The sequence below is a fragment of the Ascaphus truei genome, chromosome 1 (assembly GCF_040206685.1).
Source record: "Ascaphus truei isolate aAscTru1 chromosome 1, aAscTru1.hap1, whole genome shotgun sequence".
NCBI classification, from domain to species: domain Eukaryota; kingdom Metazoa; phylum Chordata; class Amphibia; order Anura; family Ascaphidae; genus Ascaphus; species Ascaphus truei.
The window spans coordinates 31,746,267-31,765,921 of NC_134483.1; the positions used below are offsets into that span (position 1 = coordinate 31,746,267).

Below are 19,655 nucleotides of genomic sequence, written 5' to 3' on the forward strand. Positions count from 1 at the left end.
TTATTAAACTTTCCACTCGCATCATAAGCCTTTAATCTACATATGCAAGGTCAATTGTAAGGTAGCATTTCCTGCCAGGGTCAGTGTGAACCAATGGTCCTGTTCAATAGGCTCAATGTACATGATTGACACCTAACAAAATCAGACCAATAAGTGTATCTAAATCATTTTTGTAAACGTTTACAGGTTTTCCATGATCTTTGCCTAACTTCATTGTGATAAAACCATCTGGGAATCTTTGAAACTGCAGACAAATTGCTAGTCCAGATTTCTCTGCATTCTTTTTCTAATAGAGTAAAAAAAGGTTCAACCAGAAGCCAAAATGTGAAGCATTGGACAATAAGTATTTGGGCAACATAAAAATGTATTGGGGGCTATGTTACAGGGGTGCTCAACTCAAGACACCCCCCCCCCCAACAGGTCAGAGAGTGAGCCTCTGATTGCGCCACCTGTGCTAAAGCTAGGATATCCTGACTTGATTGGGGGGGGAGGGGGGTTTGTCTTGAGGACTGGAGTTGGGCGCTACTAGTAAAGAGCCTCACATTGGACTCTTTTGCCAAAAACATTACTTCTTAGGAGGTGCAATTAAGAAATGCGTCTTTAAGCATCAATTTATCAAAGTAACTATTACTAGTTTTGCCCCACAGGTGTCAGTCAGCGTGTGATTGTTGGGAATGGTTATAGGAAGCTCGACAGACACACTTTGTTCCTTTTGATGTAGAGCCCCATTAAAATCAGCCAAATCTGGTGCTACATTAAGTGGGAGACCCTTGTTTGAGGGTTATTAAATCTGGCTTAGACAGGCAAACAAAAATTAGTTACAATATTCATTGTCTTTATACATAGCCCTATTGATTCTTACAGTACACAAATGACAATTTTAACTTTTTGAGCGACAAACTTTCTCCTCGGGAACCAATCACGTTGTTAAGTTATTTCTGTATTTTTTGTTGTGTTATAATATGAACCAAGGGCAGTAATTATGTTTAATGTGTAGATGCAGCTTTAACCATTTTGGGGCAATAACTATTTTTATGCTTGAAAACAGTGCCATGAACATACCAGGGGTATGAGATTGCTACACAAGCGATTACAAAGCCTGGGTGCACCTCCTGATAGAAGGGTAATCCTCTTCGGTTCTGATGAAGTCCTTGTTTTGCTAAGAGCCATGGACTTGATCTTCCGTTCCAACGCTACAGCCACACCACGCCTGCGAACAGCACAAGGACCAGTGTGTGTGCTGATCCCTGTGCCGAGTCCCAGCCTCACAGTACAGAGAAGCACTATAGGCTCCGCACACCACTGCCCTATCAGAGTCCCACAGCCTGTCTGGTGATTAGATTCTCCCTCTATATCCCTGATTTTATCTTATGAAATGCGAGTGCGCAAATGGCGTCCCGTTTTAAATAGAATTGTTATTTTGATACATTTACGCACTGTGGCGCGTGCGCTCTTCCCTTCTGTTTTCTAGATTTGTTTTGGATGTGGTTGGTTTGAAGAGCAGCCGTCCACCCTTTGATTTTGTTACACCAGTTGCAGGTTTTCAATTGCATAGTGGGTCTTATACAGAGACTTACTCATTGAGTCATCACTAAAAAATACAAGTCAACTTCCCTACCCAGAAACATCCTATAATCCCAGTTTTCTAGATCCTTCCCACGATGCACAAAATGCGAGACATCCTCCAGGACAGCCATTAGCCATTTTCATAGATACTATTTTGAGACCCGTAGTCCTAGACAGTACATAATATATCCAGAATATGTATGTGCTATGTATACCTAAAAACAGCTTTATCCTGGATATCATTTAGACAATACTTACTGAGAGTTTTATTTCATTTTTGAAGATACTTTTTACATACAGAGGCAGGGGACAGCTATGGGCAACAATATGGCATTCACATGCGCCAACATTTATAGGGATAACTTTGAGAATATCTATATAAAATTTTAATTTTTAGTTGACAATGCCGCTCTGTACATTTCCAATTTTATTCCCAAGTACTCTCTCCCTCATGCCCACCTCAAAGACTTCTCCAGTACTGCACTGAACCCCAACTGTGGAACGCCTTAGGAAATATCTACAAGAAAACAAGGGGTCTACCTGACTCATGATTGGAAGAAGCAGCCCCTGTGGACACTTTTGGGGACTTTTTCATATTAAGTAACGGTATATTATATTTGTATGATTTTCTTTTTGGATACACACACACACACACACACGATATATATTTTATATAGTAAAATTATAGGACTAGACAAAAAAAAGGCAAATTGCGCGTATTTACAGCTGAGCCAAGCTAACCATTTTTATTTTACATGTGTGTTCTATAGAAGGGGTGCGCAAAGTGGGGGGCGCGCACCAAAGGGAGGAGGGCTGTGCGGCGGTTGCAGAGGCCCAGCGCTCTTCCCCACCGCATTTAAATTAAATGCCGGGGGATCGCGAGGCCTCTGCAATGTCTCTTAGGCTGGGGCCATAGAGGGGCGAGGAGTTCGGAGCCACGCTGAGGCTCGTCTGCTGAAATCTGCGCGATTTCATGCCCATGCAGGCGAGCCAGCGGGCGCGATCGGAGGCGGGGGGAGACTGAGGGAGGCGGGGCAGTGACGTCGCTGGGCCAATCGCCCGCTGCCGGCTGAAAAATCCAGCGCCTCCGCACGCTCGCGTGAGCCCCCTCTCAAGGCATCCTCATTGAGGATGCAGGGGCTCAGTGCGGAGCGTCCGCACGGCTCAGCGCGGCCTGTCCTTCTATGGACTCGAGTATTTTTCTCAAACATCCAGGGGGAGCATAATGGGAAAGAAATACAAATTTAAGTGCAGACGTTTCTATAAAGTGAAATGATATTGTCTTGGCTCGTATAAATGTATTACTCACAAGATGTATGAGTTAATCAGGCAATTGGCAAATTGGGTTGCCACCCATCTGTGATCTGGACCCCCCTTGTTAGAGATACCGTCAGCAGGGTGATGTATATATAATAGAGAGAGAACTACATAGTGCGATCAAAAAGGTACAACTTTATAATTTAAAAAACGGGTCAATAAAATGCGCACTTACAATGTGCCAGTAAAAATCATGCATGTATCTCACAAATGGAGAAAATAGAAGCTCCCCGAACTGCTCACCGCCTCCCTCGGGTGTTTGGCTGGCTTTCTCTCACGGATCAGTATGCCGGTTCAGAGCCTCCCTCACGGCGCCCGTCCAGGAAGATGACGTCACGGCTGCAGAGTTGGTCAGCTACGGGTCGCGTTTGAGTCCAAAATTGGTACACTCTACGCGTTTCGCCCAGCTTGCTGTAGCTGTTGTCGGCTTCGTCACACTCCTGACGCATGATTTTTACTGGCACATTGTAAGTGCGCATTTTATTGACCCGTTTTTTAAATTATAAAGTTGTACCTTTTTGATCGCACTATGTAGTTCTCTCTCTATTATATATACATCATCCTGCTGACGGTATCTCTAACAAGGGGGGTCCAGATCACAGATGGGTGGCAACCCAATTTGCCAATTGCCTGATTAACTCATACATCTTGTGAGTAATACATTTATACGAGCCAAGACAATATCATTTCACTTTATAGAAACGTCTGCACTTAAATTTGTATTTCTTTCCCCTTATTCTCCCCCTGGATGTTTGAGAAAAATACTTGAATCCTTGGAACCCGTGAAACAGGTCCCACCAGTGAGGTTTGAGCTGGGTGGTTGGACTTTAATCATCATATATCACTTTTCATAGATTTATTCACAATTGTTATTATTTTTAGTCGTTTGCGCCTTATATCACTTATTTCACAATACACTTCTATGGACTCGGCCACGCTTTGCCATGGTAACACAGCATCAAATGACCCCGCTGCGTCATTTCACACCAAAGACAAGGAAGGAGTGGGGCGCAAGTCGGCGAGGAGAGCAGGCAGGGAAAAAATTTGCGCACCATCAGGCCCTCCCCCACCAATTACAGATTTTAAAAAATCCATCAAAAACAGGTCTCCACTCACTTATAGTCATCCCTACAGCCTCAGTATGTCACACACTATTCATTTAGATTGCAGTTCCCTGCATTGAGGAGCCTTTAATGTTTCATTTCATGCATAGTGCCCTTATGTTTTATTCTGAATACGGGTTATACATTACATCCATGACAATATCAATAACTGTCACACAACACCATAAAAAAAAAATCTGTGCATCATTGTACAGCATTATACTGTATCATTATAAATAAACAGTACAGCCCTGTGTATCATTGTACATCAGTATAATAAACAGTACAGCACTGTGCATCAGTATAATAAACAGTACAGCACTGTGCATCATTGTACATAAACAGTACAGCACTGTGTAATATAATAAAGTACGGTGTCGTTTTATTACAAACTGTACAGCCCTGTGTATCATTGTACATCAGTATAATAAACTGTACAGCCCTGTGTATCATTGTACATCAGTATAATAAACTGTACAGCCCTGTGTATCATTGTACATCAGTATAATAAACAGTACAGCCCTGTGTATCATTGTACATCAGTATAATAAACAGTACAGCCCTGTGTATCATTGTACATCAGTATAATAAACAGTACAGCCCTGTGTATCATTGTACATCAGTATAATAAACAGTACAGCACTGTGCATCATTGTACATAAACAGTACAGCACTGTGTAATTTAATAAAGTACGGTGTCGTTTTATTACAAACTGTACAGCGCTGTACATCCCACCCCCTCCATGACTATCACATGTACAACACACACAGCATGGCATTACCTGTCCTTCTGCTCACCTCCCAGCCCTAAGCAGGCTGTCCTCAATCCGCCTGCCTATTTCTAACAGGGGCACTTTCTATCACTTTCACCACACACCCGTACTATCTCTTACGGTTTCGTAGATAAAGTCGCTACTTCAAACTGTGAGCCGCGCCTAACGGCAATATCTGCGTGACGGCACCGGTCAGTCAGGCCCTTTCTAAACAGCCGAGATACAGGACCCCGAGTCCTCCCTGCAGGAAACTGGCGCTGCGGCCCAAGACTCGTTTTCATATGCAAACTGTTATAGCCGGGTGCACGGGAACGAGGCGTGAAACACACAGTATTCCTAGGTCTATGATATTTAATAATGCACACACTACATACACCAACCCAGTCACACACCAATCCTCACATTCATGTACACATGCATCCGTCTTCACACCCTGACACAGCTACTCAATAACCACACACGATCTTTACTATGCAATCAAGCACTAAGCAACCAATCATATCAGTTAATATAATTTGATCAATATTGATATTCCATCCAATATTAAATGGAATGTATAGGCTTTGTTTTTAAATATATTCTTAATTACATAACAGTCTGTAATGTGAGTGATATAACGAAAAAGACAAAGTTATTATAAGTCAAGGACACACACTAGGGAGGAGTGGCTCAGGATCACTGACTGTAAAACAATGTCTGAACCACAGAAAACTAGTTCAATTCCCCGGTGTCGACTCCTTTTGAACTTGGGCAAGTCACTTTATCTACATGTGCCTCAGGCATCAAAAACATAGATTGTAAACTCATCTGGGCAGGGACTGTGTCTGTAACAATCCCATGTGCTGGCACCAAGTATTACACCATAATGGTGAAGCACTTTGAGTCCCATTGAGAGAAAAGTGCTATATGAAATAAAGTTATTATTTAACGTTCTTCCCAGAATGTGCAATTGAAATATTGAAAAATTATATATATATATATATATATTTTTTTTTAATGCGTTCCATTGCTGTAAAAGCATTCCTTGAGTGCATCTAAAATGTCTCAAAGATATTCTCCAATTCTGTTTCAACATTCTAGTGTTTAAACTAGATATCAGATTCTTGGCTCTGAACAATATAAGCACAACATTTCATATTTCCCAAAATTTTTTTTTACCTATCCCTTAAGTTTAAGCCTTTTAATCAACTTCACTACAGCCTTACTTTCCATTCTGCATTTTAAATGTGAAGGTACCCTAGCACATTTCAAAACAGCAAAGTACAGTAATACTGTACTAACCTCCATTAGCCACAAGGGCCAGCAACAAGTGTTGACCTCAATTATGTCACAGATCCTTTGGCAAGTAGGGGCTTAAGGGTGTACCAGTGCCACTCTTGCAAACATTACCTTTTTCTTTAGGTAAGATGTAGCAGGAACATGCTAGAATGGTGCCGATAGCAATTTTTAGTGAAAATTATACAATTACTTTATAATACAGTAACAATAAATGAGGCGACTGGTTTGTGTGAAAGTTTATTTTTTTCCCCCACGAGTAACAATGAATACACATTTAAAAAAACAGGACATAACTTTAGGAGGCAAAATAGGAGAACATTTAAAAAGAAGATAGTCTATATCTAGCAGTTTCAAGTGAATGGGTCATCTGGTGCCTTATAAATTAGCAAAGCTTAGTAAATATGACCCATAATTTTTGAGTTGCTACACAATGTGCACAAAAGGATATCTGTCCGCTGCGAACAGAAAATCATTTTCTTGGAATTCTTCACACTCCAATTGTGCACAGAAAATCTGCTGGTAACCCAACTACCGAAGTGTGAACTGACTATTGAGATTCACTGAAGGCAGCTTTGTACATTTTGCACATGAAACTATAATTTCAGTTGTGAAAAGAAAAATAAACAGGAGTAAATGGAGACAACAAAAAAGGCTAATCCTCGTGGCATCCTTTTTACAAAATATTACATGAAGCAGTGTGGTGTCAACATAAATGAACAGAACAGGGTTTTATTGAAGAAGCAGCTTTGGGCTACCACATGGGGCCAGAAATGTGCAGGGCAACCTCTCCCTGTTTCAGGCAACGTTTGGTAGCCCCAGAGCTGCTGTAGGTGACAAGGCAAAGACTTTCATATGCTAATGGATTTTTTTATTTAAAAAAAACAAAAAAACAATTAGGTCAAGAATAGAAACAGTGATAAATATTATGGACAGAGCAGAAATCCTATTGTGCAAGACTTTGTAAACCAATTTGTTGTGTGTGTATATGTATTTTTGTGTGTATATAGCATTGAGCTATAGGAATATATATATTTATATTATCCGCTAGCTCAATGCAGCAGGTCATGTTTGAGCCCTCTTCACTCATGTGAAAATGAATGCACCGATATGTATAATACTGAATCCCATGCCTGCGCTCTCCCTAGGTAAACAATGAAGTTCTTTATAAGATATTATTGTAATAGTTTCGAACTACTACTAGACCAGCTTGCCTGTCTGTGATTTACTTTACCAGTTGTCACACTGTCCTATATACAGTACATTGTGTAGGTTACGGGACACAAGGGCTAGGAATAGGTAAGAAAAATAAATCAAGTCTGGCAAGATTCACCGGATGAGAGCTTACAAAGCTACAGTAGTACGATCTTGACCGATGGCATGTGTATAGTGACGATCGGTATCTCACATTCTGCAGAACATGTTCATTTTCAAGGACTGAAAGACATTTCTCCCCAAACAGAAACGGCTCTTTAAATCTTTGCATCGGAGGATTCCCAATCCGAAGTGTCGCTGCTCCTTGGAACACGGTTATTAAATCCCATTGGTCTTTCATTGATGTGCTTCCCCCTCTGGACTACTTCTTATTGGACATTTCCTTTTATCCAAACAGTAAAAGCAGCACCATCGTTATGGAGTTGACTATTATTAATGGCACTGTAAACAGACAGGATACAATGGGTTCAGAGATGACAGTGCCCTCATACTTATAAACCCAATATCACATCATGATCAGAAGTAACTAAACGTGAGAGCGGAAAAGGGCTCACCCATTTCAAAGGCAATGCAACTACCATCTAGCTGCATTTACAGCCCCTATAAACCATGATGCTATTGTAGCGGCTAATTAAATAACTTCGAGTGTCGGAAGCTTAGGCTGCGCATACAGCGCCGGCGACATCGCATCAAAACAAATGCATTGCCGCCGTCGCGTGTGCGCTTATAGTAAGCGCGACGCGACGGCTTGGTCGTGATCGCTGGAAGTCATCAATTTGATTTTTCCAGCAACCGCAGCTTGACATTACCGTCGCCGGCACTAAAAGCGCAGCCTTAGGCCACCTCCGTGGCCACTACCAAAATAGCAACCACATCCCGCGGGCCAATAGAAAGCTCCAACGTGTTTGTCTATTGGACTGCCATTTAAATCCAAGAAACATGGTGGGACTCGGCGGTCACTGCTCCTCTGAAAAAACTCCAACCAAGAGCATAAAAATAAAAACTTTATCAAAAGAAAAGACATCCACAGGGACTGTGAACACTGACGCGTTTCGTCCTATGGTAAGGACTTTATCAATATATAGAGGGATTTCAGCAGGGGAGACGCCGAGACAGATTTAGGAAAGAAATCCTAAATCTATATCTATATCCTTCCTCTTACCTATCTCCCCTACAATCTATCCTAAATGCTGCTGCCAGAATCACTCTATTCTTTCCTAAATCTGTCTCAGCGTCTCCCCTGCTGAAATCCCTCTCCTGGCTTCCTATCAAATCCCGTATCTCGCACTCAATTATTCTCCTCACTTTTAAAGCTTTAGACTCTTCTGCGCCTCCTTACATCTCAGCCCTAATTTCTCGCTGTGCACCATCCCGACTCTTGCTTTCTGCTCAAGGATGTCTTCTCTCTACCTCTTTTGTATCTAAAGCCCTCCTGCCTAATACCTTGCTCACTGACTGCCCCACACCTCTGGAATGCCCTTCCCCTCAATATCCGACACGCACCCTCTCTATCAACCTTTAAGACCCAACTCAAAACACACATGCTTAAGGAAACACATGAGTAGCTCTATGAGTGATAGTTTTACACCGTATACATAAACCTTGGCCCCTTGCAGACACACTTACCTGAATGCCCTTCTACTGTCTCTGTACGTCCCTTCCTACCAACCAATTGCACTGTAAGCTCTTTGGAGCAGGGACTCCCTTTCCAAAATGTTACTTTTATGTCTGAAGCACTTCTCCCCTTTGTGTTATTTATATTATGTGTTATCTATACAATTGTCACATGTATTACTGCTGTGAAGCACCATGTACATTAATGGCGTTATATACATACATTTTGGCAGAATTGCTTCTTTTAGGGACAATACAAACAAGGAATACAAAACTACTTGATATGGTGGACAGTTTTTACCCTCCATAACCTATGTTTTACTGAAATGAAAAACCTTTGGAAGATTTCACTGTGAAAAACATTAGGATGAATTTGAAAAAAAAAAACCACATAATAGAAAATAATTTTAAAACAACCGAAGTGATCTTACAGCAGTTTTAGCCATGTTCATTTCATATTTTCAAGGTGAACAAAATAAATATCTAATATAAGGCTTTTCCTCTTCCTCCTGCAATCTAATTTGAAAGAGCAGCACAGGCAATGAAAGGAGCTGATGGCAATACATCAAAATCACTGGCTTGGTAGTAGATGTTTCCTATAGTCTCAAGTACGAAGAGACCCTAACTTTGAACATCTGTTACTTTCACATGGTGCAACAGCTAATCCACCATGGTTTCACGCTTAATCACCACTCTATACTGTTGCATTCTAACACAAGCATTCTCGTTAGGCGTGAAACGTCAGGCTAAGTGTCCAAACGGAGTTAGACCGTATGAGGTGTGTGTATGAGGTGTGTGTATGAAGTGTGTGTGTCCTCAGACACTACACAGGAGATGAAAATGCTATTCTTACCTCGCATTACTATTCGCACAGATCGTATAAGATTCATCATCTGCGACTTGACTCCTGGTTCCTCACCAAATCCTCCAATTCCCTGGTCTGCTCCCCAGCCAACTGTGTGCCAAAAAAGAGGAAAGACATTTCAACACAATCCCAGACAATTGCATTAAAGATGCCAAACACAGAAATAATTTTCAGTAAGCAACACTACATTTATTAGTTTCAATGCGAAGGGACGCAAGGTAGTGTCCCTCACGTCTCCAGAAGGGACGCGAGGTCAGCGTCCCTCACGTCTCCATGAGAAGGAACGCGAGGACAGCGTCCCTCACGTCTCCAGGAGAAGGGACGCGAGGTCAGCGTCCCTCACGTCTCCAGGAGAAGGGACGCGAGGTCAGCGTCCCTCACGTCTCCAGGAGAAGGGACGCGAGGTCAGCGTCCCTCACGTCTCCAGGAGAAGGGACGCGAGGTCAGCGTCCCTCACGTCTCCAGGAGAAGGGACGCGAGGTCAGCGTCCCTCACGTCTCCAGAAGGGACGCGAGGTCAGCGTCCCTCACGTCTCCAGGAAAAGGGACGCGAGGTCAGCGTCCCTCACGTCTCCAGGAGAAGGGACGAGAGGTCAGCGTCCCTCACGTCTCCAGGAGAAGGGACGAGAGGTCAGCGTCCCTCACGTCTCCAGGAGAAGGGACGCGAGGTCAGCGTCCCTCACGTCTCCAGGAGAAGGGACGCGAGGTCAGCGTCCCTCACGTCTCCAGAAGGGACGCGAGGTCAGCGTCCCTCACGTCTCCAGGAGAAGGGACGCGAGGTCAGCGTCCCTCACGTCTCCAGGAGAAGGGACACGAGGTTAGCGTCCCTCACGTCTCCAGGAGAAGGGACACGAGGTCAGCGTCCCTCACGTCTCCAGGAGAAGGGACGCGAGGTCAGCGTCCCTCACGTCTCTAAGAGAAGGGACGCGAGGTCAGTGTCCCTCACTTGTATGAGAAGGGACGGGAGATCAGTATCCCTCGTGTCTGTAGGAGAAGGTGCGGGAGGTCAGTGTCCCTCACATTTACAGGAGAAGGTGCGGGAGGTCAGTGTCCCTCACATTTACAGGAGAAGGTGCGGGAGGTCAGTGTCCCTCACATTTATAGGAGAAGGTGCGGGAGGTCAGTGTCCCTCACATTTATAGGAGAAGGTGCGGGAGGCCAGTGTCCCTCACATTTATAGGAGAAGGTGCGGGAGGCCAGTGTCCCTCACATTTACAGGAGAAGGTGCGGGAGGTCAGTGTCCCTCACATTTACAGGAGAAGGTGCGGGAGGTCAGTGTCCCTCACATTTACAGGAGAAGGTGCGGGAGGTCAGTGTCCCTCACATTTACAGGAGAAGGTGCGGGAGGTCAGTGTCCCTCACATTTACAGGAGAAGGTGCGGGAGGTCAGTGTCCCTCACATTTACAGGAGAAGGTGCGGGAGGTCAGTGTCCCTCACGTCTCTGGGAGAAGAGATGGGAGGTCAGTGTCCCTCACGTCTCTGGGAGAAGAGATGGGAGGTCAGTGTCCCTCGCGTCTTTATAGATGGGTGACGAGTACCACCCGCAGGTATATCTGCCTGTCGGCCCCGGTGCCACTGCTGCTGCCCGATGATATAAATATATATATGATCCGGCCCAGCGGTCCGTGCGCCGCCCCCGATGCTATCCTCGCGCTCACCGTTCCTCAGGAAGCGCTCCTCGTGCAGCACGGCCACCGCATTGACGCAGAGCAGGGCGGCCTGCATGAGAGTGTACAGCGTGAACGCCATGGCCGCGCAGGAGACCGATCCCCTGTCTGCGTGACGTGGCAGAGGCTGCTGCAGCAGCTGCGACGGCGCCGCGAGAGGGACAAACTGCAACAGCGCCGGCGCCGCGAGAGGGACAAACTGCAGCACCACCCGGAAACACGTGGCGCCCTGCCGGAGCCCAGAACACGCTGCTGTCACGTGAGACTCCTGTGTATACTGTACATGTTGTATATAGGTGTCTCTGTCAGGGCCACTAGTCCCCTGAGAGTGCCTCAGCTTCGAGTGATACCCATGGGAAGACAATACTATGCTGGGATTTTGCTGTGTTGTTGATGGAAGATTTTGCATCGCATTTGGGAAATTTGGAAGTGTGTCTGCAGTTACAAGCAGTACCTGCTTCCAGAGCTTGCAATCTGATCTTTAAGCACTATGTACATGGATAGCGCTATATCAATAAAGATATACATGTCACGAGAGACCAGGACGATTACACCAGCGATCAATACAGTAGACCAGGGGTGCGCAAACTGGGAGGCGCGTCCTCCAGGGGAGGGGCGCGAGACTTTTCTGGGGGGGGCGCGGCAGTTACATAGGCCCCGCGCTGAGAGCGCGAGGCCTCTGTAAACTTGCTTACCCGGCTTCAGTCACGTGTCTCCATGGCAACACGGCATCAAATGCCACCCGTTGCCATGGGGACGTGACGTCAAATGACGCCGTGGGTCACGTGATGGGATGTCACGTGACCCCACCGCGTCATTTGACGCCAAAGAGGTGAGGGGGGTACCTTTTTCTTTTGTTTTTTTCTTTGACCAAAATATTTTGAGAGCTGCAACACAAGCATGATTATGAATACACCCCCACATGCGATACATACATATACAGTACAAACACTTCTACAGGCATACCCCGCATTAACGTACGCAATGGGACCGGAGCATGTATGTAAAACGAAAATGTACTTAAAGTGAAGCACAACCTTTTTCCACTTATGGATGCATGTACTGTACTGCAATCATCATATACGTGCATAACTGATGTAAATAACGCATTTGTAACAGGCTCTATAGTCTCCCCGCTTACGCACAGCTTCGGTACAGGTAGGGAACCGGTATTGCTGTTCAGGACGTGCTGACAGGCGCATGCGTGAGTTGGCGTTTGCCTATTGGGTGATATGTCCTTACTCGCGAGTGTACTTAAAGTGAGTGTCCTTAAAGCGGGGTATGCATGTACTGTATATTAATGCTCATATATATACCTATGAGAATACTTCAATCAAAATTAGAGAAAGAAAAAAGATACTCACCACTTTTTATTATTATTATTATTATTATTATTAATTATCCCACACCCCCACAGCATTATTCCCCATACACAATTATACCCCACAGCATTATTCCCATATCATTTTCACCCCCCCCCCAAATAATTACCCCCCCCAGAATGATCCACCTCCAACCCCCCTTGAATAATCTCACACACTCAATTATCCTTCCCCTCAGCACTTACAGACGTTGTCGGCTCTGATGGAGCTTAGGTACCCAGCAGCGTTTGTGGCAGAAGGCGTCCTTATCCCACTTCATGCTGCGCATCTGCTCCCGTGAAGCGTATGACTGGCGGCTGGCCCAAACTTCCGGCGATGCACACCGCAGAGCACAAGCAGCCAGGGGAGGGCATTGGAGGCAGAGAGACTTGCCCGTCTCCTAAAATGAGCCGCTAGCAGTGGCTGAAAGAGCCGCAGTTTGCCGACCCTGCACTAGACAGAACTGCAGAGTTGTGTAGAAGTGAGTTTATTGAAAAAAAGATTCCACTAGCTTCCAGTACATAAGACCCACACAAACTCACCCAACTGGTGGAACAACCTAGAGCCCTAGGTGCGGGGACCTCCGTTCAGAAGTTTACCCCGATACGCGTTCCCAACTTGCGTCAATGTCCTTGATGGTAGGGGCAGCACTGCCTTGCTTTCTGCTGTCAGCAGTTTTAAATTCCCCACCGTCACTTCCCTACCAACTCCTCAGCAAGTTTTTGTTTCACTCTCGGATGACTTCAGATATTTAAAGGGTCCACTTCGGCTCTCCGAGTATTCCACAACAAGACTCTGGAACCAAAGCCGGGTTCCTACTTATATATCCCTAGGTCTCCATCCACCAACATGGAGGACGGAGGCCCGTCCAATCCAAGAGCAGATTGTTTTTGAGGTCCAATCAGCGAGCGAGGGGAGGTTACCGGACTCGGCTTAAGAACGGACCAATGGGAATTGCGCCAACAGTCACAGCAACTGTTCCTCTAGCCCTCCAAATACCCCGAAAGGATAGGCAACTCCGTGTCTGGGCCGAACAATGGTCCCCACGTGGGGAGCCACATTCCCCACACTTGAGTCCACAGTCGAGCATCACTCGACAATTTCCCAAGCCACTCACCTTATCTCGCCTAGGATCTCCTTTGTGTTGAGGCTGTATACTTGGTCTGTACAGCTGTTCCTGAACTGAAGGCGCCGAGTGTGCTGTGTTGCCCTGCTGCCCGCTTCCCTGGTTACCTTACCGGAAGTTGTCAATCCCTTGCCGGATGTGACGTCAGATGCCATCCACCGCGATCTGACGGGAGTCACTGGGAGGTGAAGTAGCAAGCGTTCCATCTGTTCCGGCACTCTACTGCCTCAAGTAAAATCCTATGTGTACATGTTCTATGTACTTATTGTGAGTACATTTCGTATATGTTTTTAACTTATAAATTTTATATCTTCGATCTATACTATGGTCTCTCCTTGTTTTCTATGAACACCTACTTGAGTGGGATTTCTCCTGTATCATCATCTGTTTGAGTCCTTGTTACTGCTGGGCAAATATTTACCTGCTGTCCTGATCAACACTCACCTGCTGTCCTGATTTATGCTGGTTTAACACTTACCTGCTGTAAGTAGGCATCTATATAGAGCCAAGACTCATTCACACCAATTTTGTGTTATTTTATTGCACCATCATTTTTTATCCTTTTTTCTGGGGTGTTCCTCAAACCATCGCTCCCTTCCTACCCTGGACCTACATTATCTTGAAGGGAATCTGTACATACTCCCTGGAAGGTTGAGAATTGTTTTTTCGGTTCACCTTACAATTCACTTTATATATTTAATTCACATGTGTCACTATCACTGTTGTTTAGCGCTGCTCCAAGTCACTTTGGTTCACATATTGCTGACATACATGTTTTTTGTTAGTACTGTATTAGTGGGTTTTGTACTATTACAAACTCTTCATCCACATTATACTTCAGCAGACCAACATGTACATTTGATATCCTCATGTATTTATTACTATATTGGATTTTGTAACTTTTTTCTCCTATTTTTAGGGCTAGCCCTGCTCCAGCTCTGGCATACAATGCAGTTAATATGCTATATTTGTGTTGTATGTATGTATGTATGTCTTTATTTATATAGCGCCATTAATGTACGTAGCGCTGAACAGCAGTAATATATGTAGTGTTGGGTTCTTCATTGGCATGCCTTGTTTCATCATTATGTGGAATTTCAGTAGCACACACACATATAATTAATTTTGTGTGTGTTTGCACTGTGTACGTTTTAACTTCACAATCACTTTCAACCTTCTCTGGCTGCTTGTCCCTGCTCTATGTCTCACGCATGCGCATTAGGTCCGCCTTGGTTGCAGGTGGGTTGCTAAGCAGTGCTAGACATCAGACGCAGGAATGCTATCCAGGTGCTCGTGAGCCCTCAACACGATCCAGTGACGTAACGACAATGCTGCACTTGTGCAGGAGAGCTGCTGGGACCAACGGATTGGCTGCTAACCAACGGGGCATGCCGGAACTGATTCACCGGTTGCGCAGGCTTTTTTGTTCATCTGCACTTCTGATTTTGGGGTGTTTCTTTCACCTACACTGTCTATGTCATTGCACAACCCTGAAGAAGCTCCTGTTTTGGGGGACTGAAACGTTGGCTTTTGCTTTTTTTTATGGCTCACTTTTTTGTATACATATTCTGCAATGTTATGTTTCTTTATTTACACCGGACCCTGGTTTGGGTAATGTGTATATATACAGTGGTTTGCAGAAGTATTCACCCCCTACCAATAATGTCCCATTTTATTGACTTACAAATATTGTATGCACAGTCTCTCAAACAAACTTTTTTTTTATTCTTAGCTACAAAGGTGTAGTGGTTAAACTGAATACTGTTATATGAGGAGGAGGTTAACTGTTATCAAAGGAAATATACAAAATGAAATTTACTGGGTGCATTAGTATTCAGCCCCTTGATTCAGTACTTGGTAGAAGTAATTTTTTGGATAAGAGTCTTTTTGGATATGTCTGTACTAGCTTTGCATAATGGGATGGTGACATTTTTGCCCATTCCTCCCGGGAAAATTGATCCAGTTCTGATAAGTTTGTTGGGGATCGTCGATGGACTGCAATCTTCATGTCTCGCCATAAATGTTCGATGGGATTCAAGCCACTCAAGAACATGAATTATCTTCTTGTTCAACAACACCAGTGTGCTAGGATTAGCAGCAGCAGCAGCACACACAGACTGTTAGTAGCCACTGACAAACTCCAGCCCAGACTCTGCACTCTATTCTGCGCACAAGCAATAGACAGAACCAAACAGCCAAGGATAGAGCCAGCATCCAAAGCTCAGTTTTTCACCGAAGCACTTGAAGGGAATCCCCACTGCCGGGAGCGGAGATGTCACTTCTGGCTTGTTGCTGCGACTTCCAGGATGCCGGTGGAGGACATAGGGAGTCGATACGGAGCCCAGGAACGGGCTCTGTGGACGAACAGGGGCCGCCAAACGCACCCCAAAGCTCCCACTACCCTCAGGACACCGAAAGGCTCCAGCGGCAAAGAGGTCTCAGGCACATAAAGGGTGAAGTAACAGCGGAGAGGAAGTAGCAGCTCACTGGCATTCGAGTCAACAAGGGACTGGGGTCTCACGTTACAGGCAACTACACTTCAATCACATTACCTTTGTGAGTGATTTTATCTTTATGTGTTATTAAATTGAAACCTTTTAATTTTCATATTCTATGTCTGCGCCAAATATCTTTTTCTTTTGGAGGTATACTCACGAGGAATGGTGATCCTCGAATTGGGGCAGCATTTATAGACCTACAAGCCATCTGGAAAGGAGGACAGTGCATTTGGTCTATCACCCACAGAGACTACCTTTTTTCCAGCATGGGTCCTGTATAGTCATTCACTTGACCACATTATTTTATATATTTGTGCATGCTGCTGCACTACATTATAGGGAATATATCTATCAGGGGTTTTCATGATATTATCGCATATCATTTTTTTAATATCAATTTTCTTTGTGTAGCTGTTTTAATACCTGCATATATGTATAGGTCACCTTGATCAAACATCATATTGAGGATCATTTAAACACCTTTTTATACCCCAGCTCAGAAAAAGCGCACCTTAGTACACTTAGGTGTCCTTTTTCCCCTCTTTCAAGGTTATTGTTGTCTTCAGAGTGACATCCCAAACCAGTTTCTGGCTTGCCCGGCTGCTTAATTTGGGAGGGTGACCTGATCTGGGTGTCTGGGTGGTATGATGCATCTTCCACTTGTTAATGATGAACTGTTATCAGCGCCTTTTACATTTTCTTGTAGTCTTCTCCTACTCTGTGTTTCTCTACCACTTAATCCCTGACTTGTTCCGTAGCTCACTCTCTCTAAGCTCCACTCCCTGTGATGTAAGACATCACGCTAAGTCATGTGCAATAATACGCATTGCACTCCCTAACTGGGAGTGAAAATCATGTTGGGGCACATGACTTAGCGTGACATCAAACATCACAGGGGGTGGAGCTTAGAGGGTGTGAGCGACGGAGGGTATTCAGCGTGTTTGGAGAGATCTGAGTGTAATTTTTACTAAACGTAAGCATATTAAGAGTCTTCTAGAGTACCACTCAAGCAGCTTCAGATACTGTATAAAAGTAAAGGGTGGAATGATGAGACTGCAGCCCCTAAAAAGATTAAAACCTCACCAGCGATTGAGAAAAGAAAAAATATTTATTGAACTACATAAAAATGGCACCAACAAACAAAAACAACTCTCTTCCCACACGTTTAATGCCTCCTATGGCGCTTTCTCAAGGAGTGTCTCACAGTGAGAAGAAGAAGCACTTCTGCCCAGGACCAGAGTTTCATTGACCAAGTTGGCACAGCGCTGGAATCCTCTCAGAAGGAAGTTCACAGGCTTAGCACAGAGCTGGAAACCTCTAAGGAGAGGAGTTGCCACTTCAACACAGAACTATGTTCAATGACAGACATCTTCAAAAGGTTAAATAGTGGTTTTGAAACTGTAACGCAAGAGTGCAAGAATCTCTATCTCTGAGTCAGTGAAGGAGATAAAAGACTCCATGAATTATGACAAGAGAAGAAACAATTGGCCCAGGGAAAGTTAGTGCTGCAAGAAGAATGTGTCTTCCTGTAGCAACGCACACAAGTAGAAAACATGATGCAGAGCCAGCTGCAAGAATTGCGTGCGAGTCTGCAGGATGCCAAGGACAAACAGATGAATGCTTAGGAGAAGCAGTGAGTTCTGCAGAAAGAAAGTATCCAGACTGCTAACAAAGTAAAAATGCTGCAAGATCATTTGAGTACCCAGTGTGTCCCCAGAGAGCAGCATGAGAAGCTGAAGGCCACACTGAGCATATCCAGTTCCTCGCTGGAGGAGGAGCTTAGAGGCCAGGTAACTCTGTATGAGAGGGAGCATGAGGTGTCCAGAAACTGAAGCAAGAGCTAGAGGAGCAGAGACACTGCTCCATCCCCAGCAGTCAGTACACCTAGGAGAAAGAAACCTGGAAAAGGCAAACTGCTTGAACCTTAGCGAAGGAATTGGCCGAGCTTCAAAACGTAATGAAGGAGGCATGGAAGCAAGCTCAGAGCGAGCACAGTGAAGCGAAGAAGGCCCTGAGAGGAGATATGCAGGATGCACTCAAGAAGCAGGGGTCTCTCGCTGAGGTGTGGAACTTTCAGCAAAGCCTAGAAGTGGAAGAGCTAAAGCTGGCAGCTGAACACACATCCCAGCAACTCACAGCGCTGCAGATCACTGAGTTCAAGATACAGCTCGCCAAAAAGGAAGAGAATGAGGAGGTGTCCGTCCGTCAAATGGCCGGCTTGACACTGCTCTATGAGGTCAAAATGGCTGATGCCTGCGAATTGCTGGACCACACAGCTCATGAGAAGGGCCGACTGCAGCTGGAGCTGGACAAGGTCCAGGAGGAGTACTGGTAGCTGCAGGTCAGAAATAAAGAAAAGGAAGCAGATTTAAGCCTTGCTCTGAGTCAGCTGGGAGATATTGAATCGCGACTCAACTCCAAGAAGCTGAACTTACAACTGCATCGAGCGGGGAAAGAAATGCAGAAGGACAGCTTCAAGAGCTGAAAACTCAAATAGCTTGTCTTAAATGCTCTTTAAATGAGACCACGAAACAGCACAAGACTAGGACAGTAGAAATAGATTCCGGACATCAGACAGAATTCAAAAGCAAGACCTGAGCAAGGGTAACAAGGGACAGACATTTAGTGCTAAATTGGAGTCTGAAAAGATGAAGTTGGAAAAAGAGATTCCAAAGCTAAAACAGATACGTTGGTCACAAAAGGAGACCATGGACAGTTAACTCAATGTCCTCACTAATTTCTATAGAGCCTGATGGACCGGTTGCTGATTTCTGTACCGTCACTGTGGGGACAAATACCCTGCCCATAAATTGACCACCAAAGGAGGGCCACATACCTCAATTCGTTTTTCCATGAAGGACATCTTGCTGATCTGGGAAGGTTGTCTGGAGGACCTCCCTGGAGAGGGGGGAGTAATGTCAGGAAATAGCCCTGACATATATTTTCCTAGTTCTTCCTCTCCCCTTCTGTTCCTTGTCTGTCGACCGGGTGTGCTGCTGTTTTCTGTCTGCTTTGGGGTTCTGTCTGTCTGTCTCCTTGTTGCTCCTGAACCCTGTACTTATAGTTTCCTGTTTCCTATTCCTCCCATGCCTTTGTTTTGTGTCCAGACTCCTTTTGCCCATGCTTCTGCTCCTGTTTCGAGTCCTGTACTTATTAAAGGCCCTTGCTAGTAATCTGGCTTGTCTCCATTTGTTTCCTGCTCCTTGCTCCCTAGTCTAAGTTTCCTGCTCCCCTGCCCTGCTTCTGCCTTCCTGTTGCCGTCCCCTGCCTTGCCC

The 19,655-nt window shown here is 44.9% G+C and overlaps 2 protein-coding genes across 9 annotated transcripts in view; both read right to left on the minus strand.

Annotated features, from left to right (window-relative positions):
* Positions 1–5,035, minus strand: part of HDHD2 (haloacid dehalogenase like hydrolase domain containing 2) — a 65,231-nt gene extending 60,196 nt beyond the window's left edge. For 4 of the 8 annotated variants that reach the window (XM_075585882.1, XM_075585873.1, XM_075585853.1 and 1 more), the window contains exon 1: positions 4,769–4,977. The gene's annotated coding sequence lies outside the window, so the exon portion shown is untranslated. Of the gene's footprint in view, positions 1–4,768 lie in introns of all 8 variants that reach the window. The other 4 variants (XM_075585828.1, XM_075585892.1, XM_075585845.1 and 1 more) reach the window with 4 other exon arrangements.
* A 1,226-nt stretch (positions 5,036–6,261) lies between these two features.
* Positions 6,262–11,555, minus strand: IER3IP1 (immediate early response 3 interacting protein 1). Its single transcript, XM_075585906.1, has 3 exons — positions 11,387–11,555; positions 9,717–9,818; positions 6,262–7,690 (listed from the first exon to the last, which is right to left on the minus strand). Exons 1-3 carry the CDS (start codon positions 11,475–11,477, stop codon positions 7,635–7,637), a joined length of 249 nt encoding a protein of 82 aa, XP_075442021.1. The 5' UTR covers positions 11,478–11,555; the 3' UTR covers positions 6,262–7,634.
* Between the last annotated feature and the right edge of the window lie 8,100 nt (positions 11,556–19,655).

What these genes read in the sequence shown, in the direction of transcription:
- IER3IP1 (XM_075585906.1), bottom strand. Translation starts at nt 11,477, where the DNA reads ATGGCGTTCACGCTGTACACTCTCATGCAGGCCGCCCTGCTCTGCGTC. An exon ending in GGAGCGCTTCCTGAGGAACG is followed by an intron (nt 9,819 to 11,386) that starts GTGAGCGCGAGG and finishes TTTGGCACACAG; the next exon opens with TTGGCTGGGGAGCAGACCAG. An exon ending in TGTGCGAATAGTAATGCGAG is followed by an intron (nt 7,691 to 9,716) that starts GTAAGAATAGCA and finishes GTCTGTTTACAG; the next exon opens with TGCCATTAATAATAGTCAAC.